Genomic DNA, 26,343 nt, shown 5'->3' with positions numbered 1-26,343 from the left:
TTTAAAGATCCTTGAGTAATCAGCCTTCTGTAATACCTTTTGTAGATTTAAAACATTACCCAAAGAGAGGGACAAGAAGAGCATGTAGGAATCCTTTTTTTAGCTGATAATTTTGTGGAAGCTGTTATTTCAGTCCCTGGGAAAAATATAGGAGGAAACTTTGGGTCTAGGCTTCTAGTGTTAGGTTCAGGTTTTGGTATCATGATATTAGAAAAATACAATTTGCACAGATATGTTTGTATAGACATTTAATAAAATGCATAGATACTAAAGCAGCATAGGAGACTGAAGAAAACTTCAAATCTGTTTCTGGTGTGTTCTGTTCCTGTAGTTTGTTCTGTCTGGCTGATGGTCTACATGAACATAATCCTGCTCCAGAGGGTGAGTTCAACTAATTGAGCTTTTGAGAGTTTCCCAGCTTTACATACCCATGACTTCTGAGGACATGTTTGCACTCTTTGATTTAAACTTTTGCCAAGCAGTACAAAGGAAGAGCGCTCAGAATTTGTCCATGTCCATGTCCTGTCCTAACCACATCTCCCCTTAACATTCACAGGTACACACTGGTGGATATTTTGCGCGCCATACTTCTTTCTTTAGAAGCCATGATAGAAGACCCCGAGCTTCAAGTGAATGGATTTGTTTTGATTATAGACTGGAGCAACTTCACCTTCAAGCAGGCCTCCAAGCTCACACCAAGCATGCTTAGATTAGCCATAGAGGGCCTTCAGGTAATATTCTTTCTTTTTCTCATTCTCCTTTGTTTTGTAGTTCATTACAAATCTAAGGGGCTAAAAAACACCCTAACCAAAACAAAAATCTAAGAATTTTTGAATAGCAAGGCTATTAAGACCTAAAGGTATGGGTAAACACCCAAACTACAGCGGCATAAGCTAATGTGTGAGCTCAGTCAGCTAACTGTAGTACTTCTGGTGTGTAGGCTTCTTCTTTGCCATAAATAAGAGGTAACTTTTCTGTCTTTATAGCCAAGTGGCTGGCTTCCTGTAAATTTAGACTCTAATTTCTGCAGCAGCAAGTTAGAAGCAATCACTTTATCTTGTAATTTTGCACAGGCCTAATGAAATATGGGTTGCTGCTGCCACACCAGGTTGGTTTTTTCCATTGATTCCATCGGAGACCTGCTCTACATCATTTATCCTGAAAAATACGGGGCACTGTGATTAGACAGTTAGCTGGGATTGTTTACTTATTCAACCTTCAGCCTGTGCTTGGCTCTTTTGCTAAGTCAGGATTAATTTGAGCAGCAGCTTCTGGGACTGAGTATACAGTGCTCGTTGTAAATGCACTTTACATGGCACAGGCACATTGGTGGGAAGGATGCTACATAACTCTTGGCTTTCTCCTATGATCTCTAATGCTTATTAAAATGAAAAACTAGAATCTGTAAAATAGTTGTTTCCTGTGCAAGCTTGAGTCACTGTGTTAAAATACTGTTAATTCACTCCTGTGGCAGCATGCCTTGGTTTTACAAGGACATACTTTCCCTCTCTGTGATGTTTTTATCATTTTTACATTTTTATTACTCATAAAACAAAACAGCAGCCTTATCTTTGAACTTTCTTCACTTTGATATTGCTATTTTTGAGGAAACTTGTATAGCAGTACTATGGAGTTTTGATCTAAATCTTGAAATTGCTTAACCAGTATTCAGCCTGCTGTCACACACAGAAGGGTAGTGACAGTTATGAGACAAAGATCTTGATTTTCATTTTGTGCTGTTTCCATATGCAGTGATGTGATTCTATGGTCTTGAGAATTACATTAGAAGGTAGCAGTGAGATATGTGCTGAAATAGTGCTGCATTTCCTTTTATTGCTTTCAAAGTTATTTTCTTTTTTGTGCTGTTTTTCAAAGTTAGATATTGCTTTCTTGTTTAGAACATGAAAAAATACTTTAGTAGTCTTTGTTTTTAAATGGAGGTGTTTCTTCTTGAGCATTAATCAGAGATGCTTATTTTGAGGAGAGGTGCAGTGGGTAATTGCATCTGAAAATATGCAGAGTCCTGCCAATCTTCAGGTGAGCTCTGAGATTCTGTGTTCTCCTGTCATTGACTGGTTCATTAGTGAGATAAGGTGAAGTCCTTTGGCTTAATTAGCCTATGTTCCCAGCTTTGTTTGTTCAAATATTCCAAGTCTAATGGTGGCCAGCACCCAGGGCATCATTTTGTGGCCTCTGTCTTCATTCCTGTTGACTTCAGAGATGTAAAACTGGTCATGAAATGCTCTAGAGGAGGGACTGAGAAGGCATGGAAATGGCAATGTAAGATAAGACTCTCCCAACACTAGAGAAATCTGTCCTAATCTGTGACAGGTATTGCTACTTGTAAACAGCAACTTTTACAAGGCCTTTTACCACAAGCCTTTTGAAGAAATTAATTAGTTGGGCTCTCATAATACAGTGTTTAATTTTCTATGGAGAACCACTGAGGCAATGAGGGCTAACATACTAGCAAAATTGTCTCTTTAGTGATATTCCCCCAGTAGTTATACTACTTGGGGGTCTATTAATTTAATTTAACTTAATTTTATTTTATTTAATTTTATTTTATTTTTTGAATATTTTTCCATATAAAGATATATTAGAATCAATGGAAAGGACTAAAGACAACTGCACTGAGCATCTTAGAGGGAAAAACTCACTTCAAAAGCAATTGCTATCAGTAGGCAAATAAGAGGAAAGCATGGTGGAAAGGTGGTACAGAGAGGCCCTTGGCAAGGCACAGGTTTATTTGAACCTTCTTGCAAGATTTCATGACTGAAATGTTACATTTCCTTACTGTCAATGGGACACCTTTTATTTTGGGACAAAAAAATGCATAGCAGAAACATAGAATTATAGAGTCATTTAGGTTGGAAAAGACCCTTAACATCATCGAGTCCAACCGTAAACTTAGCACTGACAAGTCCAACACTAAACTATGTCACTGAGTGCCGTATCTGCACATCTTTTAATTACCTTCATGGATGGTATCTCAATCACTTCCCTGGGCAGCTTGTTCCAGTGTGTGATAACCTTTTCAGTGAAGAAATTTTTTCCTAATAGCCAATCTAAACATCCCCAGTACAATTTGAGGCTGTTTCCTCTCTTTCCTATAATTTGTTGGGAAAAGAGACTGACATCTACCTCACTGCAACCTCCTTTTGGGTAGTCATAGACAGCAACAGGGTCTCCCCTCAGTCTCCTTTTTTTCCAGGCTAAACAACCCCAGTTCCCTCAGTTGCTCCTTGTAAAACTTGTGCTCTAGACCCTTCGCATCATTCTGAATGATGTCAAAGTAAAAAGTTCTTAATCAGGTGGCATGAAAAAGAACAACTTGCTGTTTATTTATGATCTTTGTAAATACTCTCTGTTTAATCAGAGAAATTGAATTTACTTTGGCTTATAAGATTTAACAGGGCTCAAGATTCTGAACTTTACCGTTTGGAGAATTTAAATATTTGTGTTACTTATGTGGAAAGGGACAGGAAAAGTGGGATTAGTGACCACTGAATTTGATGTTAAGCAAATCCCTTTGCCTCCTGAATGAAATCTACTAAATTTGCATTATATTTACTTAGCTTCCATGGTGAACAGAATATTCAATATTGTACATACCAAAGAGAGTTGATTACAAGTCATTTCTGGGATCTTCACAAGTGCTTATTTTTTAGGAAATTGCTTTGGAAAGTAAGATAAGTAAATGCATGAAGTTTTCCACTGAAGACAAGTTCCGCTGTGTGCTTTGCCTGCATATATATGTTAAATGGGAGTATGAAGAGAATCATACCCCTAACTGACTTGTATACATTAGAAAACCCTCCTAGGCAATGTTTTCAGGAAAAAAGCCTTTTCACCATGGAATTTTTAAGTTAAAGCACAGTAATTGTCTGTAAACTAGTGTGAATTTGCAGCGTATCCATCCCAGCAGTGCTGTACCAACCAACTGGTGCAGTGTAGGTCAGTGCTGATTTTTAGATCAAATTTTTTTACTAGCCAAGAGACTAAAAACTCCTGTGGAGACTGGGGCACTTGGCTCGGACTCTTGATGCTCCAGCCCTAGCTCATACACTGGCTTTGTCCTTTTGGAAAAATGGAGTGATACTTTTCCCTGAAGATGCTGGTGGCTACAGTATTTTTGTTGCTTCTCATCAGTGAGACGGAGGATTTGCACTTAGAGCCGCTGCACCTTCCATAGTAAAGAATCAAAACATAAGCTAATACAACACATAATACCCTTTGTTTTCTGACAAGGGTATGTCTGATGCCTGGGTGCCTAGAGTTGCCTAAGGGCTCAGAGGTGTGAAACCCGAGCAGAAGGAAAATGTTCCTGGAAGGGTGAGACCAAAACCCATGCCCTGACTTTAGCACCTTGAGTTTGGCTCTCCTGAGCATATTCAAGGTACAGGTGTTTGTGAATACATGTTTAGGTGTCTGGTTCTCCCCATTCTTCGATTTCTGTAGCCAAACACTAATTTTAGGCTTGTGAAGGAGCTCATGTTATTCAACAGCTGAGCTCCCAAAAGCAGGGTAGTGTTATAGCATTGTGTGCTCACCACCTGAGTGCTTTGAATAAATCCCTTTCAAAAACTTTGAAAAACTTGACAAAATTTTGCCTCTTTCACCAGCAAGGGATTACGAGACATGATTTCTATTCAGCTCGTAATAGTAGTTGCATACATGACAGATTTGCTTTGTATGTTGTCACTCAGGCAGGCTGTACATCTAAATGCTCTGCAAAACTGCATAGCTATTTGTGGCTAAATATTACTGCTTTTCCTCTAGGTAAAACACTGGGGAAAAAGAGATGATACACATTTAAACTGAGAGCTGAACATATGTGGACAGTCAGTATTGTTGCAGAGGACAGAAGACTTGCTTTTGGGTTGAGGATGTTTACAGGACAAGAGAGTGATAGTGTTGTGGGGGACAAGGCAGGTCTTTCAACTGATTGTGTCTTTTTTGTAACAAAGGGGGGATTTATAAGCTAAAACAAACTCGTTACTGTGAACATGAAAGCAAACCAGAAAGATCACAAAGACAGCATGCTTACAGCTGCTATTGCTACCCAAAGCATCTTTCAAGCAGCTGTACTTGTGAGTTGTAAGGACAATATCCCAAATCCTATTTGCTGCAGCAGCATTAAGGTGGAAGTGGTAGAGACCAGAGTACAGGGAATCTTATCTAGACATCATGGTTAGTTCACCAAACACAGGCAGTGCTTGAATATCCCCACCTGATTCTGGACTGCGTCTGTACAACCAGCAGGTTGCAGTGTCAAGAATCTGTTAAGTCAGAAACTTCCAGAACTACGGATACCTCTGTAAACAGTATTTTGACTTCATAAAAATACATGGTCACATGCTCTGTGCAGTGCATAAGATTGTTAATAATGAGCTGAAGGAACAGTTGCTCAGTCCTAGCAATGAGTATCACTGAGCGGCAAACTACAATAAAGAGCATTAAATGCCTTTGCATCCAAACTTAAAACCATAAAAACCGCTCATTCAGCGCTTGAATTTTCTGCTCCTTTTTGAGAATAGGATCCTGACATTTCCCATAGTGCTTGGGAGGATATTAAACAGTAGCAGGCTTAATAATCTTCATTTGATACTCTTTGAATGCATGTAACGCCACGTGAGCTGACGCCTCTTTGAAGCAAATGGTAAGAAGCAGTAAGCTGAACTCACCTTTCACTCCCAGAAATTCTGTTGTGTGGCATCTTGCTGAAACCTGCAAAGATGCTTAATGGAGTTAAATACCCATCATCCAAACACTGCCACTAGAGCTAGCAGAGTAACTGCTGGCAACAGGTTATCATCCTCCATGTGAACCTGCATGAGAAAGAGAGTGGGCACGTTGCCAGTGATTTGCAGATATTTACTGTGTGCAAGGCGTGACAACTTGGATCTGGGGATATGGGCTTTAGTTCAGGCACTTTGATCTAACTAGCACAGATGCTTTTGTTTGTTCCTCCTGTCCTTTTCCCTGTGAACAGCCATTCTTACTCTGTCCTCAGTTCTTCATCCCACTCCTGTTGACATTGCCTTACTTTGTATTGCTCTTCACTGATGTGCCTTTTTGTCTCAGTGGTCTGATGTCATGCTCCAAAACACTGAGGGTAATTGCACGGCATGTTAAGTTCACCTTAGACTCCTTTGGAGAACTCAGCCTCTTGTGGTCTCACTGGCCAAATAGTCTCCACATCTGGCATTTAATCAGCTTCAAATCTCCCAACTTCAAATCTCTTAACCACTCTTCATACCACCCTGGAAAGTAGCACTAGAGAGTGAGTCCTGATCTGTTCATGTATCAAGTGAGTCCTCTAGCCACTAAGCTGTTAAAGAAACAGTCCTTGTAGTTCCTCAGATTGGAGCTGGTCTGCTTGGTATATATAACAGTATTGGTAGGGTTGGGCAGGAGATGTTGGAAGCTTCTGATGATGTAGTGGAATGACTTTGCATGACATGGGAAAAGAAGATTTTTTTGTATCTCAAGTTGTCTTTGACAAAGTAGCCATGGTTAATGTAGAAGCCAACGAAAATGCTCGTAGTTGATTTTTTTTTCCATCAGTTCTATCAAGAGAGAAAAACATTCAATTAAAATTACTGCTGCTTGAGAGAAAGAAAATGAAAGAGATTTTTCTTGTATGTGCAGACTGTCTTTCATGAGATTTTGCTAAATGCTAACCACTTTTCTATCTTCTTTTTGATGGGAAACTGGATCTATCTGTATTAAATGAAGATAGTGATTAACCTGAAAAACTAATACTATGCTAAGGTGAGTGGCACCAGCATGAGAAAAGAAGGGAGGGTACAAACTTGGTGTAGGGAACTCTTGGAATTGCGATTGGTTTCATGTTGTCTCTGGTAGGCCACAGTTTAAAAACTATATGGTTATAACCATTTAACAGCTTCAAAATATATAAAATTATTTTTGGAAGGATTTTTTCTTGGTTAATGTCTTAATATTTCTTTTTGCTTCAGTATCTTAAGACCATGAAGGGAATAAATAGTATTCTTTCTCATAAGGTCACTTAGAAATAAAAGTAATTTCTTCTAAATTGCAATGTCAGAGACAGAAGACATGTTTTAAGATCATAGTTCACCTTCCTGCTAAGGCAAGATTTTCTCATGCATTATATTTTCTAGTACATCACACAGTTTAATTTAAAGTCTCAAAGGCAAGTCTGGCATATTCTTTGGGGCCCTTTCTTTGACTTCTTGCTCTTCAGATTTTCTCTCGGCATTAATCTTCATTTTTCTGTCAAAATGCCACCTCCTATAAAACCCTTTGCTATTTCACCATGTGCTGTTGGGCCCAAAGCAGGACTTGGTGTCTGATTTTCAGTAGCCGCAAAGAAAGGGATTGTTTGATGGAGTATCTATTGGTAACAGCAGTGATGTGGAATAAGGACATGGAGATGTTCTGTCTTGTTTGCCACTGGAGATGGTGAAATGTGAAAATCAGTGGGATCCTTTTTATTTGGGAAGCTTAAGTTACATTTTTTGATACTGTCCAAGTTGACTGTGTTATCAGTCCATTTTGTATACACATCTCTCAGGATATGCTGGATCAGTTTTTGGAATTATTTTCAGTCTAACCTTTGTGTTCTGTGATGCTCATAAATCCTCTGTGATCTTATTAGGCTGCTGACCATTGTCTTTATTTTACTGTCTTCAGTACATACTGCATTTGCACATAGTACCTGTGATATCAGCTAAGCCTTCAGTGCCCAGTCCCCAAAACAGTACAGTGCAATCTTTTTGGTGATTTTTGTTTATATTCCTTATCAAATGTTCAGCTGCTATGGCAATTATTTTTATGAATCTAATTTGACTTTGGTTATAAGCAAAATGTTGACTTTTAAATAAGTGATTGCCATGCAGGAAAAACACTGCTGTGATAGTTCTCTACTGTTGAAAAAACAAATGTAGGAAACTTCTCTAGGGGGAAGCTCCATAAAAATGTGAAATTATATGTCTGGTGATGGTTTTTCTCATCTCATGTTTCATAATCATAAAAAATTCAACAAAATTCAATTCTCATATGTTTTAATAGGCATAACTATGTTTAAATAAGTGCTACTCTGGTGATTTAAGCACACAGAGAAAATAATATTTCTGAAGAAAGAATTAAATATACACTCATCATGTTCCAACTTGGATAATATATTTTTTCAAAAACCCTACCCCAAAACCCCCGGCAAAATGCATTTTTCTCCAGTAATTTCCTGCATATTTTGCAAAGATCAGAATAAGTTCTGAAAAAACATGTCTAACTCCTTATTATGTGCCATGAGAAAATAGTGCTTGTAATCTTTCCCAGTGTCTTCTGTAATGAGATATTTTGTCTAAGTGTAATGAATATCCAAACATGGATATGGGCTGAAATCTGAGGTGGCTGAGCATACCACCCTGCTGATGGAAATTCGGGTGTGCGTTCAATCAAAAAAACTAACTATAACTCCAGTACCTGACACTGAGAATGTCTTATGTCAGCGTCTCACCCAGAACAGTTCTAGCTATGTCAAGGTGCTTGCTGGTTCTCATGGGTTACATTTTTTTGTTCCTCCCAGTATAGGTTTGAGTCCTTACTATAAAATATATATCCAGCCCCCTTTTTTTAGGACACTGAATCCAATATTACACGGTGGCACTGGAAAATTCTAGCTTTAAACAGTGATTAAAGATTGTATTTTCAAATGTATTTATTAATTTCTTAATTCTTTTAAGTTGGTTCTTAAGACTCCTTTAAACCTGTTAGAATCATTTTGGGAAGGGCTTTCTGTCTGAGAAGAACTGGGTTTCAACCCTTTGCACTTCCCCATTGAAAACACTTTCTTGAAGGAGAAAATAATTCTGCTGTGGTCCAGGAAAGGGCCTACCTAAAGGAATGCTTAAACTGCAGTTGTCAGTTCTTACCTGATATTTCACCAAATGTGCCTTAATACCCACAAAATCCCCTGAGTTTGTAGGGAGGTGTCTCCATCCTGCACTAAGCTATTTGAAAGTATCATTTAGAGCATTGGATCTTCTGGCTGAATGCCACCATGCTAAGTAGGAAGGATCAAGGATAAATCATCAAGTACTGGTAGTCCTCCAGCTTTCTTCTCATAAAGTGTTTGCAAGGTACAGCCAGTCCTGAGGTCTGTGATGGATCCTTCAAACCCTCATACAAAACCCCCATAGAGTACACTCCAGAAACAGAAGATACGTTCAGTAAATTCTAGTGTAGTAGTTAAAACCCCAGCCTTTGCAGTAGGGATTTTTAACCTGCGGGAGAGTCTATGGTAAAACATAACTTCATTTTATGAGGAAGACAGAAAAGGTTCTGAAGGGTAGTGCTTAACAGAGGAGAAAAGAGGACAGAAAGGATGTTAAGAGAAGAGAGGACAGTTATGAAAGGACAGGGCAGAGGGGCAGAGTGGAGACCTCAAAGCTGCTCTTAAGGTTAGGTTTTGATGTGTTTGAAAGTAGACAATTCCATTTCCTATTTTATGGCTGTTTCCAATATCATTGATTAAAATGACATATCTAAGCCAAATATTTAAAAGCTATACTGTCATACTGTTACAAAATAAAGATTAACATTTTTAAAGTCATAGCTGACATACACGTGCAGTAATCAGCCTATATTATAATGCCAGATATTATCAGACCCCTCTAATTTTATTTGGGAAGCACACCACCATTACATGGTGGCTTTCAGAGGCACCATATATGCCTTGGCACTGCGTTCCTCCTCAAATCTTTGCTCCACTTTCCAAAGGAAATATGGGTTAGCTACATAACTCTAGCAACATATTTTCATTGTGAGGGGATCCAGTTAAATAGTTATGATTGATGAGGGATTATGTGTCAGTAAGGAACTGGCTGAACCCCTTAACTACTTATTTTCCTGTTCTTTATCTTTCAGGGTTTTAGAGATGAAGAATTGCAGGGCAAGGTTTGACGTATGTTTTGGGCATTAGCTGAGCTCCATAGAGTCATGCTTTTCAAGGCTTTTTGTTAGGAATATTGAGCAATTGATTTTCTCTGGAAAACCTGAGGGCATCTTCATACTATTGCTAGCAGTATGATCCAATTCTGTTCTCCAAGGAAATTCAGCAGGAGTGCAACTTAATGAGACCAGTGAAAGGAATCTGACCACTCTATTTATAGCACACTAATTGATCAGGGTAGCCACAATAGGAGGAAACTTCAGAGAAAATCAATGCAGTATCAAATGAAAATAGCACTCAAGCTTTTAAAGAGAGCTGCATGAAAAGCCAATTAAGAATGAATCTGTTTGACAATCCATGGGAACAGCTTGGACCATACGTGTTCTTGTTTTAAGTTGTAGGAATGAAATCAAACTATGCAGCATCTCACTTGCAAGGTGAGATGCTTTCTTCCTCACCTTGTTGATATTCTGTCCCATTGAATCTTCTTGATGAATTGTTTTACTTTCATGTGGTGGCTGTAAATGTCTTCTTCTAAGAGCTCCCCTTTGACAACCATATGCTTTTTTTGTAACAAGCTCTGATGTCCCTCCCTGAGGATAGCAGCCACACTTCATAGCTGTGTGTCCAGGACACAGACAGAATCCCAGGTCTCAGGGCTTTCATTTAAATGCAGGGAGAAGGTGGTCTGTTTACCTCCTTTCTCATTTCTGTCATCCAAATACTTGTAATCATAATAGATACACAAACTATAACTGTTTGTACTCATTGCTAGTGTTTCTTAAAGCTGTGTAATGGATCTTTGCTTCCTCCTAATTTCATTTTTTCCTCATGGTATCTAATAAAGTCCTGAAGAGCCCCTCCATGCTCCATCCCCAAGAATTTTGGTTTTCTAGCAGATATTCTTCTTTACTGGGTGTATCTCCATGCCATGGGGCTGGATGCCTTTTGGGTTGCTGTATTAAGATTGAGCAAGCAATAAATTGCCATAAGGGCATTTTAGCAATACCTTGCCTCAGAAAGAGCCGAAAGGGGAGCACATGTACACTTTGGTCACTTTAAATGTGCTTTTTGTTCTTGTGTGTTTACATACACAAAATGTTTGCCTCTTCTAAAAAAGATGGCAAACTCAGTGAGGGGGAGAATCGCTACTTGTGCCTTTTATACAAAGCTGTCCAAGCTAATAACGTGTGCCTCCTTTCAGTGCTTGAATATGCTTGCAGATAAATGGATAAAACATTTTATGGCATGTGGGATACAGTGCTTAGGTTGATTTTCTGTGGAAGGATGTGTATTTTTTTCTTTTTCAGTAGGATAATCAAAGGACTGGCATCATGAAGTCACTGCATGAATAATCCTGTTTTTCTGCAGCTGAATGGGAAAGGAGTAAATAATTTGTACCTTCCCTGAACAGTTATTTTCTGTGGGCTAAATTTATATAACACCAATAGCTAAGCATATTCATGGTGCTACCTTTTATTTCATTAAGTCTTAAGCTTATGTAGTGATGTGGAGTTGTGGCTTAATTAGCTAGATGAATAATATCAGAAATATTGTCAATTATCAATATGATCTTCATTTTTCTTTAAACCCCAACTGGGAATCCAGTTCCCAATGACATCAGCAGTTGCCGTGGTGAACTTTCATAAGCTAGTCTTCAATGTTTCATTAAATCACAGGCTAGGAAAGCAGACATGAGGACCGAGATAAAAAAAAAAAAACAACCCAAACATTGCATTTGCAGCACTGATGTCTTCTCTGGAAAAAAAAAAAAAAGCAGGCATGCCTCTGTTTTTGGAAAAAAGGTATTTTGCTGCACTAGTGAGCACACTCTTTCAGCCATGTATATTGTTTAAGCTTCACCATGAAAGAAGAATCTGCAGGATGTAAACAGAGGTGAGATTTGTGGGACTTGAGAGAGGCCAAAATCAAATATGATGCTAGGGCCTGAATATGATGAATGGCTTAGCTCTGCTATGTTGCAGTGTTTGAGAATGGAAGGAGGGGTGGCAAGTTTAGTAAATAATTTTCTAGCTACATTGGGCTTTAGCTGGATATTTTTCAGAGCAAAGGCTGAGATTTTAAAAATTTGGAAAAGTCTCCATGTGAACTATCAGCACAATGTTTGAACTCCCACTGGGGATGACACATGGGGAGAAGGGCAAGGGACCAATGGCAGAATACTTTGGGGATCATGTGAAGCAGGGTGGAATAGGAGGAACACCACTGAGTTGGGAGGGCAAATGGAAACCTGGTTGTGACTGCCAAGCTCCCTGGCATTTGCTGCACTGAGCTGAGAGTGCTGTCACTATTAAGGGACATACAGGTGCCATTTAAAGCTTTCTTTGTGGAACGATGCCCCTGAATAGTAGTTTGGTTCCATATGTAACTCTTATTCGGTGCTATTTTATCTAATAAGAGAGAGTTCTTCCCTACAAAACTTAACATACTTATGTCATTACAGCACTGTGGGGCTAAGAATACTGTCACTGTAGCTTGTTACTGGCACGGGTCTCCTCAGCAGTTCACTTCTGCTCAGGTCCACCAGTGCAAAAGCTCTGTCTCCTGTTTTTGTCCTAAATTAGTCCTGGCCCCAGCTGGGACCAGATGTTGAGCCAGTGCTTCCCTGTGTTTGTTCCCTCTGTGGTGTGGATACTTTCTGGGAAAAGGAGTACAACTGTAATTTCATATTTGCTTTCCTAGACTAGAAATGGGAGAGCCATAATTTTACACTTTGGAAATGGAAAAGCTATTAAAGAGGCAATAGGGAACAGAGCTACAGCTGCTTTGTTTTATTTTGCAAATATATTAATTGAAAAAATGAAAAAACAGAAAAGCATAATTTGGACAATCTAGGTTCTTTTTTACAGATTTTAAAGTTCGGATTGATTTCCTTTAAAGTTATGAAATCTTGCTCACAAAGCTTTTATGCTTTCCCTGAGGCTTCTCCTTTGTGGAAAGATTTTTGACAATTTTAACTTAGTCAAAAGTAGTGCACTAAGCTGTAATTTATGTTGCCAAGCTTTATTTCCCGAGGCTCTGCCTTCTCACATGTAGAAGCTGGTGAAACTGCAGAATAGAATTATCTTTGCCAAGTTTGCAAGACAAGAAGCTGTCCCTTAGAGCACTCTGTCCTGTTTTCCTCCCAGCACTGAATTTGCACTTATGTCCTAGAAAAATGCCATTTGCACGGATGACAGACTGTCACAGGGCTGCGACATAGGTTACTGCTGTGAGATGGGAGCCTTTTGGCATTCTTCTGAGTCACTGGCACCATCTGTCCCTCTTCCTGAGGTAAGGCCGGATGGACTGAGTGGAGCCCAGGCATGCCATTTGGCTTTTTATTTGGCATTCCTGAGCTTGCATCAGTCACAGGCTGATGGGGAGATTGGTTTAGGATAACTTGTTTTGTTCCATGTTCTGCAGTGAACCCCAGGCATAATCTGCTTTGATTCACATATTGTATTGCAGGAGACATGTTTTGCTGCGAAGCAGACAGTTTCAAAGTTACTGGTTTTGCTCTTAGTGCATCACATTGTGCTAGGTGGTGCTTGTTTTGCACACCTTGTTCAGAAGCTTGAATTTCTTTTGAACATATGCTAAAAACTAAAAAGGGGATTTACTCAGGATTCACATAGATCACAGTTCTGGTCACCCAAATAGTGTCAGCCTGGTTTCCTTCTCTGCTTTTACTGAGAAGGCAGAAGATGTGTTCCTGTCCTTTCTCTCGGGTTTGATCCTGTCAACATAGAGTGAAATTCACAGAGCTCTGGATTCATTAAGCCCAAACTGATCAAAAAAGCCCAGCCCTTAAATGGAATAATTTTTAGGCAACTAAAAGCATGGCAGTAGACTAGTAAAGAGAAAGGGATTAGATTCCTCACAGCACTGTGTGGGATGACATGGTGAGTGTTGGTCTTGCAGTGGAGCCATAGTGTTAGAGAACAGGACTCTCCCAAGGATGAAAGTTTACTGGATCTGCGAGGATCGCTGCAACAGCATATAAAATAAAACCTGTGAGAATTTGAAGTTATTGCTGTTGGTGAGCTTTCAGCCAAGTATTGTAAGTGAAGCATGGCTGAGGAAGACAGAACAAATGAAGAGACATGCATTTCGGCATAGGCATAGCAGTGAAATGCAGATAGGGAAAGGGAGTTCTCCAGGGATGATGTTCAGTGAAAAGAGAGCAGGGAATAATGGCTGAAGGCTTTGGGATGGTCAGAGGTGACCTACAGCATTGAAACCTGGGGGGGACAGTTTGTACAGAACAGGAAGAGTGTGGAGGAGACAGAGGAAATGTGTAATGCAGCAACTGAGGGCATCCTGTTTCTTAAGCATTAACACTAAAATAAGAGGTGAGATGAACAGCTAGTTATATTACAGTGAAAGGTACTGTAATGTGCTTGTATACTGAAGGAGAAGGAGGTTTGAAAATAGGAGCTGTCATAAAATGTCTTTGGGAGTACAATTAGGGAAGTTGGTGCTGAAAAGTCAGAATTCTGGGTTGTTTCCCAGGTAACAGGTGAATATGTTGGGGGCAGGTGAGATCCAGGCTGTGGAGTAGGACTCGGGGAAGAGGTTCATGTTTGTGTGCCATTTGTTTTGCCCTTGTTTTCAGAGTCCTGAAATAGGTCTCTTTTACCTTAGAATTACATAACAGTGAGTCAAAACACAGCTTTTCAACATCTTTAATTAGTACTAATAGTCACATTTCTAGTTAACACATTTGAAGTAATGGAAAAGGCATTGCAGAAAAAGCTCAAAGATTACTGGCAGCGAGCATGCAGGTGCCTTTCACCAAAACTGTTCCAAATCTCTTTTCCATCCTTATGAGCTAGACAAGATGCTCCAGTGCAGGAGGTCTGAACTTTCCCGTCTGAAGTGCTGGTGTCTTCCTATGTCTTTATGGTTTCACAGGCTTCTTTGAGCTCTGGCGCAGCCTGCTGCACTCCTGAAACCCTGCAGCTTTGGAGGGCTGGTGGGGGTTGCCTGTCCGAAGACATCCGCAGAACTGGTGTCAATTTGATGCAGATTTAAAGAAAGCTAGGCCTGCCAAGTTGGACAGAGAGTTACTTGCTTGAATTTCAGAATCTGGCTTCTGGTTTGATTCTTGCTTCAGGCATTATTTCATATCCCACATCTGAAGAACAAAATATCTTCTCTGCCTGGCTGGGAGCCATGTCCAGGGCAATGCAGTATGATCTTTGCTGGGAGTACATTTCATCTGCAGCAGTGGTAGATGATGTACTCACTTGTGCACATGCTTTGATAGTAAATAGCATTTGTAATTTTTACTGCTTTGTGTAGCAGTGTAAAACACACTTCAGTATCATTGACATGGATCAGGGAAGAATAATATTTATGTGGACTATATAGAACTATACATCCTGCTGATCATGCCACAATGTTTTTATTTTATAAACTTTGTGCTCTAGTGGAATTCTCATTGCAAGCTTTTTGCATTAATGCTGGGTTATATTAATCTGTCATCACTTGTTTAACAATAGCACTTCAGAAAAGATAATGCGGTTATTTGTGAGCACGTGTACATCTCTATTAAGAAAAAACGCAATGAAGGAGACACCTTTATTCCAAAAAATAAAATCCTTGTAAACTGATTTTTTATTTTTCTGTGAACTGTAAAACCATGAGGAGGTCTTGATCATATTATTTATTTACTATGAATTCAGCTTCTCTGTTAGCCCAGCTCCTATTCCCATCAGGGCCGTGCTTTTCACCTACTGATGATAGGGGATAAACAGTTTTATATTATTATGCTTATGAAGCCTCTTATATAGAAAAAGCATTCAGTACATACTCAGTAGTGGAGGACTGTTTCCAGACAGGTAAATTGTTTTGGAAAAGGAGAATCTCACAGCCCAGATAAGTTATTCTATAAGACTTATCACAAATAGCTGTTGGCGACAATATTTACAATGCTACATGGGGATTTATTAACTGTGTAATCAGACTGGACCTGATTCTTATCTGATGCAGAGTCCAGCTCCTCAGAAGCAGTTAGTTATTTTGCTGTGGCTGAGGTTTTCCAAAACCCCTGAATGGTCTCACCAGATCTGCTGGTCAGTAAGCAAGTGTCCCTCACTTGCATCTGATGTTCAAAGCTGGGCTCTTTCTGCTCTCTCACTTTCCCCAAGTACCAGTTTTGTTATTGATCCTAGTCTTTTAAGGTTGAAATCCTGGAGTTACCTGCTGAGTTAATGGGAATAGAGACAGAACTGACTTACTTAACACTTATGTTAAATATAAATTGCTCAATCCTGTAGGAAAGGAACTGGAATGCTGAATGGGTAAGAATGGAACTGGAATGTTGGATAAGAAAGTATTTTTATTTTAGAGTTGTTTTTATCTTGCAGCCATTTCTAGTATCCATTTCAGACTATACAGAATGTGAACAAGAAGTTTCAACAACAGACAATATGAACAGAAGCATTTGTGTGATACTAATTTCCATAAAAAAGTGCTGTTCAGTAGAGGTCACTACAGTGGATGGAAACAGCTCCCAGGACTCCTTAATATGTATTTGCACAATAGACCTCATAATGCTTGAGTAGCCAGTCTGTTTAATTAGTGGTATTTGAAAGGTTTAATCTGCGTAATCAATATAATTTAAAAGGTCTGTAGCTTATATTTTGAAAGTGAATATGTTTGCTTTGTATGACGCATAGTAATTTAAAATTATTTCTTTTTTTTTTTTTTCTGTGGGTTTCTTGCTGTTTCATAATGGGCAGCTGCCAATGGAGAATGTCTCTAAGAGTGTGACTATGTCTGTACTTACAAACTGACCATGACCAGGGCTGATCCCTGCTGCTGGAGTGGCTATATCCTGGCTGTTAATGTTTTTGTTAACCTAAAAATATAGCTACATCCAAAGAGCTTTCTGGGAATGGTGCCTTTTTTTCTGCTTACTTTGCAAATTGGTTGGGACAGCACTAGGTGGCTCTGACTTTAACAGTTTCACAGTGCAGATAAATCAGGTTCTCCGCCATGAGTGCTTCTGTGTGCTATTAAATGCAGAGTATAGGTGCTGCTTGGGTTTTGTAAAATGTTGTTTTGTGTTTCTTGGTATTTCCTATGGTACATTTTAGTAGAACAAGGACTATCTCTGTTGTCTGAGATTGTGGAGTAAATCTGATGCAGTCAAACTAGTTCAAGTCCACAGCGAGTTCAGGTGAGTGAGCTGTATGTGAAAACATTGCTTTGGAGATCGTTGCACTCACCCTTGCAGGCTGGTGGTGCAGGACTGGAATGTCACAGAGTTGAGTTCCGCAGGCCTACTCACTATTAACTTTTATGGATCTTCTCAGTGTTAAATGTTTGTAGTGATGGCATGATCACATCTCGCATTGAATAAATTGTCATGTCTGGTTTTTTCAATGCTTGGTGGCACTTTGAGGCAGCTGAATGCTGCAGTAAAAATGCTGGAGTCAGCTGAAAGTATAGAGGGAATTTAGATAGGCAAAATGAGATCACTCGAGTTGTTATTTGACCAAGATATTAGAGTTAATGATTCTACTTCTTCAGGGGCACCATGGGACTTTATACAACCCAAAGTGGTCGAGACCTCAGTTGTTTCTTTTTGTGCTGAAAGCTGGCAGCTACAGCGAGCACACTGGTCCTATTAGATTGTGCTAGAGCTTTGGGGCAGAGTGGAGGCCAAAGTAGAGGAACCACTTACTGAGATGTCAACAATGGTTGTGCAGCACTGTGGCTTCCACCTGGAGATTAACCTGCATGGCCTCACTTCACATCTGAGGTCTGTTGCAGTCACAGAACTGGGAAAAGTTTCCAGCAGTGTAACAGCTCAAAATAACAAAGCAATCTGTTTGAATACTGAGGGTGACTTGGGACACACTGGTAGTGCTTGTCTGTGATTCATTTTATCACATAATTCTCCACATCAGATCTGCATGAAATTCAGTTTCTGATCCTGGCATAAACTTGCATTTTGTATGATCACAGCCAATAACTGTGGAATCTGTTAGTATAGCTCCAAGGTGCTGCATTCATATGCACAAAACCAAGGGCACTGTAGTTGTTTTAAAAACGTAAGAAGAAAAATTATAACCTTTTACAGCATAGCCTGTCTAAGAAGAGTTGCAAATTTTCCATCAAAACTAAATGAAAATGTTTATGTAAAGAGTCTCCCTTCAAGAGGTTTTTTCTTTCTGTGTATAAGCATCAACTGGGTCAAAACTGAAATGTTTCAGTTTGGGAAAGCTGCCAGTATTGAGTGGAGCACTCAGACAGCTCACGTCCCCATTTACCTCTAGGCAGTATCTGTTCCTGTCTCCAGGAGAGACAGGAGAGACTACTGTGCACTGCAGGAAAAATATTTCGACCAAATAACGTTGTCTTTGTAAGGAAATGAAAGCTTAGAGCACTCAAACTGCAGCTCCCAGGGCAGTAGTAATAGCTAGCAAGCATTTTGAGATAACTTCCCCCCTTCTTTTATGCATCTACCTTCTTCGCTTCCATCCTGTATTTCAGTGAATTCAAATTCTAAGGTTCCTTTGCCTTTTGTATACTAGCAGATTTAGCTGCCGCATTCTTATCACAAAACACTTAAATATTCATGCTGCTTTTAATTTTAGTGCTGAGAAGCTCTAGTGGATATAGCGATGCAGGAATTTGGGTTCAGAAAATGGAAGACTTCCTAATGCTTCAGCTACGTGTGAAGATTTATCAGACAGGCTCCAAAAGAAGCAAAGCTGACTGGAGTACTACTTTAAATGATCTATTTCAGTAAATACGCAGTCAGGATCTTTAAAGGGCTAAGCATACATCTTATGTGTCTGATGTCTAGAATAGGGCTTGAAATACTGTTCATTGAGGATGAGAACAGGTATTAACAGATCTGTAGTACTACAATGTACTCATATATACACATCAGCAGAGTTCTTTGCTTGAATTGCCAAAAAGAAGTATAACAATGCAACATATTAAAAATGGTCTTGAGGTTATTCCAAGTGGGATTTATTGCATTTAAAGGAATTTAAGTGAATTATCTGTGAATTTCTTATTTCCCTGTGTGCTGGCAGTAGGCAGCCTGTCTTTCCATTGCAAGCATTTGGTTGATTAATTGGCCCCTTGCTTGATCTTTTTTTTTTTCTGTATTGCTTATTCTAGTACTTTCCCTTTTTAATATTGTAACATCAAATTTGCTCAAGGTCTATGAACTAATGTGCATTAAAACTCAAGCAGCAGCAGCCCTTAATGCATAATTGATCTGCCAGTAGGACACAAAGAACTGATTCTGGTTCTTAGATAGGCAATGCCTTCATTTTTTTTGTTCTGCACTGGTAGTCTGAGCTCTTAAATCTATTTTAAATTAAAGTGAATAGGCTACTGGAAACTAACAAATTATCCATGGTAATAAATTATTTAAGAGATTAATTTGATGTCTGAGGCATAATGATTTTTATACACAAACACACACACTATTCGATGCATTATTTTTAGATTTTGATGCAGTTCTGTTCATTGGCATGTGAAAATACATTATATCGAGCAAATGTTGCACACTTCAGGTTTGCATTTGTCTCTTGCTGTGACCCCCACACCTGTTAGTACCAACAGAAGACTTTGCTTACTTAATCTATTTTTTGTAAAAGTGTGAGAGCTTCGTCACATGCTGCCCAGATACCCTGAACACCTGCATCCCTTTGCGAATGGACAGGTTGGGAAAGGCCATGTCTACTTACATTAACATTGCCACTGATTTTGCTTCAGTTTGTCAACATCACTTTTCTTGGTTGTTGAGGAATGACTCTTCACTGTTCAGTTAAGGAGGGGTAGAAGCTTGTTTAAGGTTTAATGTTTAATGAAATTCTTACTGAAGCGGGGAGTTCTGTATTTTCAGGCTCCTTTTGAGGTACACATGGCAGTCACAGCAGGGGCATTTGCAGCAGTAGCATGAATGATAAGTGGATGGTGGTTGCAGGGTTGTGTGACTAATAGCATGTATGTGCCGAATGGCATGGCATGATGCAGCAAAGGCTGCTGATGAATGGGGAGCAAGTGGAAGCCAACAGGGTGTCTCTCCCTTCCATTAAGTCCACTCAGGCATACCATATGTCATCGTCCCAGTATTGTGGTTTTAAATCTCCTGTTAATATCAACCACTAACAGTGGAGTGACAGTAATATAACAAAGCAGAAAATTTAAGCCATGCTGTAGATGAGAGCTGCAGATCAGAAGGTGGCCAAATAAGAAAAGTAGTAAGGAAGAAAGAGGAAGTAGGATCTTTATGTTCCCCTTCTAAAACTGTCTGTGAAAATATGCTACACTCTTTTAGTATACTGTATTGGACTTAAAAAGCTACAATTTGAATAATGTTTTAACAGTAGAGCAATAACCAAACTACAGTTAGAAACATTTGAAGATGTTATATAAGCAACAGCAATATCTTTCGTTAAACAATGCTATATTTGGAAAAAGATATACTTTAAGATGCAACTGCCTACTATTAGGTTGGTAGAGCTAAGAGAATAGCAGTAAATGGTCAGTCTTAAAATGAAAATTGAACTTCTGTCCTAGAGGTTTTGCTAATAAATGGAGTTTATCTGAGTGTTGCAGGCCTGCACCAGTCTGTGAGCTGCCTGTGTTGCCCTCTGACATTTCTGAAAAGCCGGGCTTACAGGTGGGTGTTTGAGCCAGAACAGGGGAGTGTCTCATTCCCAGCTTTTGGAAACTGAGCCTGGTCACTGTAGTGCAGACAGCTTGGCAATTACTACATTTTGTAAATCCTGGTTCAGAGAGTACGGTGCATGAAGTTTCAGGGTTTTCAAGTAAAGTAAGTCTTTGTCTAGGTGGAGTAAGCCATGAATGTTTCCAGCAGTCACTTGTGTTGGGAAGATGAGTGATCTCAAGCAAGCAAAGCACTTTGAGTATATTACACAGGGTAAATATTAACATCTACCTGAAAATCAGTTTTTTTTTAATTTAGTTTGAGAAGTCTGTCATCACATTGGTTGCTTTGGCTGATGACGACCTTCAAAAATAGCACAGCTTTGGGAAGTGAAGTGTTTTTGGAAAGTACCAGCTAAAAAGATCATACGTAACCTCAGTGATTTTGTATCTTTCATCAGTGCCTGACTGATTTGGAACTGTGCATTCTTACGTGGTTTTCTTATATTCAGAAGGACCCTCCTGTGTTTTGGTTTGCCCCCTTGTCCCTGGTGTAGTCACTGGGCACCACCAAAAAGTGCTTGGCCCTGGCTTCTGTCCTCCCTTCAGGTATTTATATGTATATTGGTACGATCCCCCTGAGTTTTCTCTCCTCCATGCTGGACATTCCCAGCTCTCTCAGCCTCTGTTCATATGAAGGATGCTCCAATCCTTTCGTCATCTTCATGGCCCTTTGCTGGACTCGCTCCAGTATGTCCCTGCCTGGTTTATACTGGGGAGCCCAGCACTGTACCCAGAGTTCTGGATGGTTTCAGAACTCAGTTCTTTTCTGTGTGGGCATCTATGCAACCTGGACTGAAGCTACTGTTATTTTCTTTTGCTAAGAAGGGATTTACATGGATTCCACTTTTATCTTAGCAAGAAGAGATTTGCATTTCTGTTTTTGATCTTCCAACTCCTTGGATATGATTTTTCAAGAGTTCCAGAAGTGTGATTTTAGGATAGACTATAGCATCACACTTCTTCATTACTGACATATCCTGTTAGCACAATAAACAAATTAGCTTTGTCCTAGATATGTATGATAAAGCAAATAATGATTTATTTGCCCAGTCACTGTGAATCTTTGTTTTTTATTGGCAGGGTTTCCTCAGTAGCAGCTAACACAGAGACAGCCATGCTTATACGGCTTTAAAAAGACAGGGGATTGGTATCTGAAGTTAGAATTCAACAACAGTGATTGATGATCCTCTAGAGTAATAATCAGAATGACAATTCTTCCTTAAACAATATTGAAATTCCCTGGGCTCCCAGGACCATTTTATGTGTGTGTACCACCAGCAGGCATTCAGGAGTGCAGAAGAAGGGGAAAGCTGAACTTCAGTTACCTCATAAGAAACCGTATCTTTTCAAGACACCAAGGGCTGTCTCAGATAAAGCGCAGCTGAGCAGTTCATACTAAGACTTTCTTGAAGCTGAAAGGCTGAAATAAATCTCCATTCTGTACTATGACAAAGACATTTGAACACTTTTTGGAACTGGAAATAGTTCTGTACTTTTGGGAACTGACCTCTTGAAAATTTGTATGCTGCATAGTTCACGATACCTCTACTTTTAATAAAACATAATACTTATTACTGGATCTCAGGGCAGTTATTCAATTTCCCCAGTAATTTAAAGCTTAATTATTCTACACTCTAGATCTCAGTGGCTGTCCTCAGCTGATTTTTCTTAAATCAGTATCCCTCCAATTTTACAGTTCAGTTAAATTCTCAGGACTCTCATTTGCATGGAGTGACAGATTAAAATTGGATGGCTAAAATGATTACTGATCTTAGTGTCTACTGTAGCGATGAAGATTGATTCTTCATACTATAAGGAAACATATGGCTCGTGAAATAACTCTTGAATCACTACAGTTTTCAGTCTATTGTATTATTGTAAATTGAAACTGATAAAGTGGTAATCCAATTTTAAGGCATTCTGTCTGAAACGGAGAGCTGTATTTTTGGAGGAGCTTTGGATAATAAATTGTAGGAAATGGCTTACAAGTTCTCAATATACAGGAAAAAAAAAGTGAATGTTCTGGCTGGAGAATTGGTATCTTTTAACTCATTAATCTGTGGGCATTGCAAAGCTGTGCAGCGTTGTTTGAAAGCTGCCACAACAAGGAAACTTGCATTTTTGCCTCTGTGCAGAATCTCTGTTCACCCTATCCAGACCTGCACCCCATTGCCAGGAGCGGTATACTGATATACCACTAAAGATAGTGAGTTCAAATGTAGCTTCTTGCAAATTTTGGCTGAAGCCAACCCAGAACTAAAAATCCGTAGGCTGGCTCTGGTTCTTCAGGGAAATTGTTAGTTGCTGTGATAGGCAAAAATTATATGGAAGGCATAAAATATGGTATTTAGTTATCCTGTTTGAGTTTAGGTCTGCAAAATCAGTCATGACATATGACTATAAAACATGGGTCCTCCATGTAGGAATATTTTACGTTTCTCTTTCTCTGCCTTTCTGTGCAAGTTTTGAAGAGGAGAGAGAAAAGGAACATGATTAATATGTTTTTCTCTTGTGCACCATAGTAATATCTTGATATCCCTCACTGAATTACTTTCAATTTAATCTCTCCTCTTTTCTTCTGCTCGTCACTTTTGCCTTATATTCTATGGTTTCTGCCTTGTCATTGTTTCTCTAAGTCATTGTCTTAACATTATCCCCAGGTTTCCATTCCTTCCTTCTGCTTGAAGGAAATGTGAGACAGCACAAGAAATCATATTTTGGTTGAATAAAATAGAACAAATAAGTGTATCTCACTTAAGGCAATTCTAGATATGGTGCTATATAGTCTCCTTACATCATGGCAGTAATCCTGTGGTCAGGGGTCTTGGCAGACACCAAGGGCTGTTTGGGCATCAGAGTAGCCTCACTGATTTCAGGATGCGGGTGGTACAAGCTGAGATAGTGGTGTGGCATTTCATCTCCTTCTATACAGTCCCTGGCCAAACACCTCTGCCTTTAGGAATTTGAATATGGAGGTTTTATGAACAGTGATTTTCTACATTATTTTTATTCCACCAGTATTGTGAAGGTATTGTTAATATACTTACGTACAGGAGTTTGCACTACAGTGTTATTTCCATTAGTCTATAATCTTAATCTAATAAGACATTCACAAGCTGTCTGGAAATGGATATTTTTTTCCCCCAGTGAGAATTTCTGTAGAAGAAATTACCGTCTGATAATTGCATATTGCAAAGAATGATTTCATCAATGGAAAATAAAACAGGATAGAAGAACCTGCTTCTGCCATCTTTCTTACTGTTGTTCTGGGTTTGCTAATCTGGAAAATAGCCTCACACTTTGAAAAAGTTTTGGTATTTTTCACCCTTTTTAATATCTCACATTCCAAATGAAGTGTTACTTAGAATTAAAAAAGAGACAGTGTTGGTAATTGAAAAAAGAATTGTCCTTGGAAATCAGCATTTTTCATTTCCTTTTTAAAATTAAAGCCTTTATTTTTCCAGGTTGAAACTAAACAAGTGAGCCAAAGGAAAAAAAAAAAAGTACCCAAAAGCCCAAGCCCCTGTCAAAACAAGCAAAAATTGCTAAATGAATTTCACACAATTTCTAATTAAAATACTAAAAAATATAAAGCCAAGACTTCTTGAGGTTAATTTGCAAAAATAAAGTAATTTCTAATGAAAATGAGAGGGTTTGTACAAAATATTTCCTTTATGAAGCCAATCTAATAAAAAAAAAAAGAAAAAAGAAAAAAGAGCATGATCTGAGCCTTTTATCCAAATAATGGAAGTACAAAATCTATGTAGATTTTTTATTATATTTATATATAAACATGCAGACATATGTGGTCAGACAGCTTTTATAGCCCTATCCACCTAATTAATTTAACCAATATATTTTTTTAAATGAGTATCATATTGAAATGAAAGATGGAAGATTATTTGAAATTAAAACAGATACTTCAATAAAAAGAGCAATATTCTCACTGGATGGATACCATCTCCTCATCTCATTCAATTTAGCGTGTTTCTGTATGAGTTGTAAGATAAAATGACTAATAGAAATGAAAAGGAAGATTGCCAAAAGTCAAATTGCTTCACTGGAAGCTTCTTAGCAAAATGACAACTTCCAGTTCTAGATAATTAAATCTTATTTTGTAGGAATGTCATTGAATGATATTAATTTGCCTTTAGGTAGTGCTCTTTTGGTTGAACACAGTAACAGATTTATTTGGGCACACTTTGTCTTAGAAATGGTTCAGCATTGTTTAATAAAAATGAAAAGCTCAAGCTAGGAGAGAACAACGTCATAGTCTTGCCAAGGGAAATCATTAACACAGCTATTCCAGGGATCACACAAAATTTCAGCAACATTGAAATCTGAAATTTTTCTTGGATCTGAACCTTAAAGAGCTTTGACACAGAGGGAGAAAGGTGAAGTCTCCTGTTGTTACAGACAATATGGTGCTTAACTTCCTCATGATTTAGTAATCTTTGTCTCAAAATGAGTTTAGGCTGTTTATTCCCACCACTAGAATTACTGGATGTTTGATGATTCAAAGCTGTCTACCACTTTCCAGTCTAGCTGTGTTCATGGTGACCTTTTTCTCATTTGTTTAGATGTCAGTGTTTTTGTTTGTTTTGAAAGGGTCTTTCCTTACCTGCTGTTTATTCTCCATAGTGTGTTTGTAGGTAGCATCTGCCTTCCAGTATTTGTTTCCATAAATAAACCAATCCAAAGTTTTTAGACTCCACAGATTCACTTTCCAGTTTATCATCTTAACATACGACTGGATAGTATCTCAGTCTAAAGTCATGCCTTGAGCATAGGTGATCAGTCTTGCCATGCAAGTTGTTTTATTTTGAGACATTGCAATTAGCCTTGTCAAGGATGGATGCTTGCAGGAAGTCTGGTATTAGGAATGTCTTGTTATTTCATACCTGTAGTGAAAGTTATAGTTTGGGAGCAGGACTTGGGTTTCCTTTCCTGATGTGGATGGCAGTGGCTCTTGGTTCCTCTGGTAATTCAACTCCTGGAGTACTAAGGAAGTGGAATATTCCTTCTAATCAGAGCCTTTTCTTTCTGTGATTTTCCACAGTTTCCTGCTTAACATGCTAAAAATTAAGTTTAGTCATGCTGCATCTTGCATCAGATAGAATGTTTCAGTATCCTTCTAGTGGAACTTTCCATTATGAAGATACTATTTTGGTTCATCATAAATGATTTTTTTTCTTTCTTTTCTTCCTGAAGTACTTGACTTTTTGGAATAGCTGGAGGAGACCTGAATTTATTATCTTCAGGAATAACTGTTAAGTGACATTTAAGATATTAATAGTTTAGTACGCTATCTTTGAACTTGTAATTTTTGTTACAAAGATACAGTTTGCACAGTTTTGACTCTGTAGCCTCTTGCTGCCTGCAGATGCTATGGCCTGAATTCATCACAGCACTCAAGCACAGTCTTAAGTAAAGCGTATGAGTGTGTCCATTTTATTTGCCTAGACACTTTTTTGAAGGATGCCTCTAGACTGTCTGCAAAACCAGTTAACTGCATAAGGACAGCAAACCCTCAAACATGACCCCAGAGCATATGTGCCCAAGCACTCTTGCATTGTTAGTATGCAGCAAGATGTTTATAGATGGGCTGTCTGCGAGTGATGCGCATGCTTGTGAGGACCTGATGTGGCTTAGGCTGCCAGTGCACTCTGGGCACACAGCCATCCCAGAAGCTT

The 26,343-nt window shown here is 38.9% G+C and overlaps 1 protein-coding gene across 1 annotated transcript in view; it reads left to right on the top strand.

Annotated features, from left to right (window-relative positions):
- The window catches only part of CLVS2 (clavesin 2), a 54,323-nt gene that overhangs the window by 10,533 nt on the left and 17,447 nt on the right, over positions 1 to 26,343 (top strand). Inside the window, exon 2 of the mRNA XM_057409468.1 lies at positions 557 to 731. Within this exon, the coding sequence (XP_057265451.1) occupies positions 557 to 731 (175 nt within the window). The remainder of the gene's footprint in view (positions 1 to 556; positions 732 to 26,343) is intronic.

This window comes from Pezoporus wallicus, unplaced genomic scaffold, assembly GCF_028554395.1.
Source record: "Pezoporus wallicus isolate ANWC-B61680 ecotype Strahan unplaced genomic scaffold, APGP_CSIRO_Pwel_v1 contig_3817, whole genome shotgun sequence".
In the NCBI taxonomy this organism is placed as follows: Eukaryota; Metazoa; Chordata; class Aves; order Psittaciformes; family Psittacidae; genus Pezoporus; species Pezoporus wallicus.
This window is presented reverse-complemented; position numbering and strand designations above follow the sequence as displayed.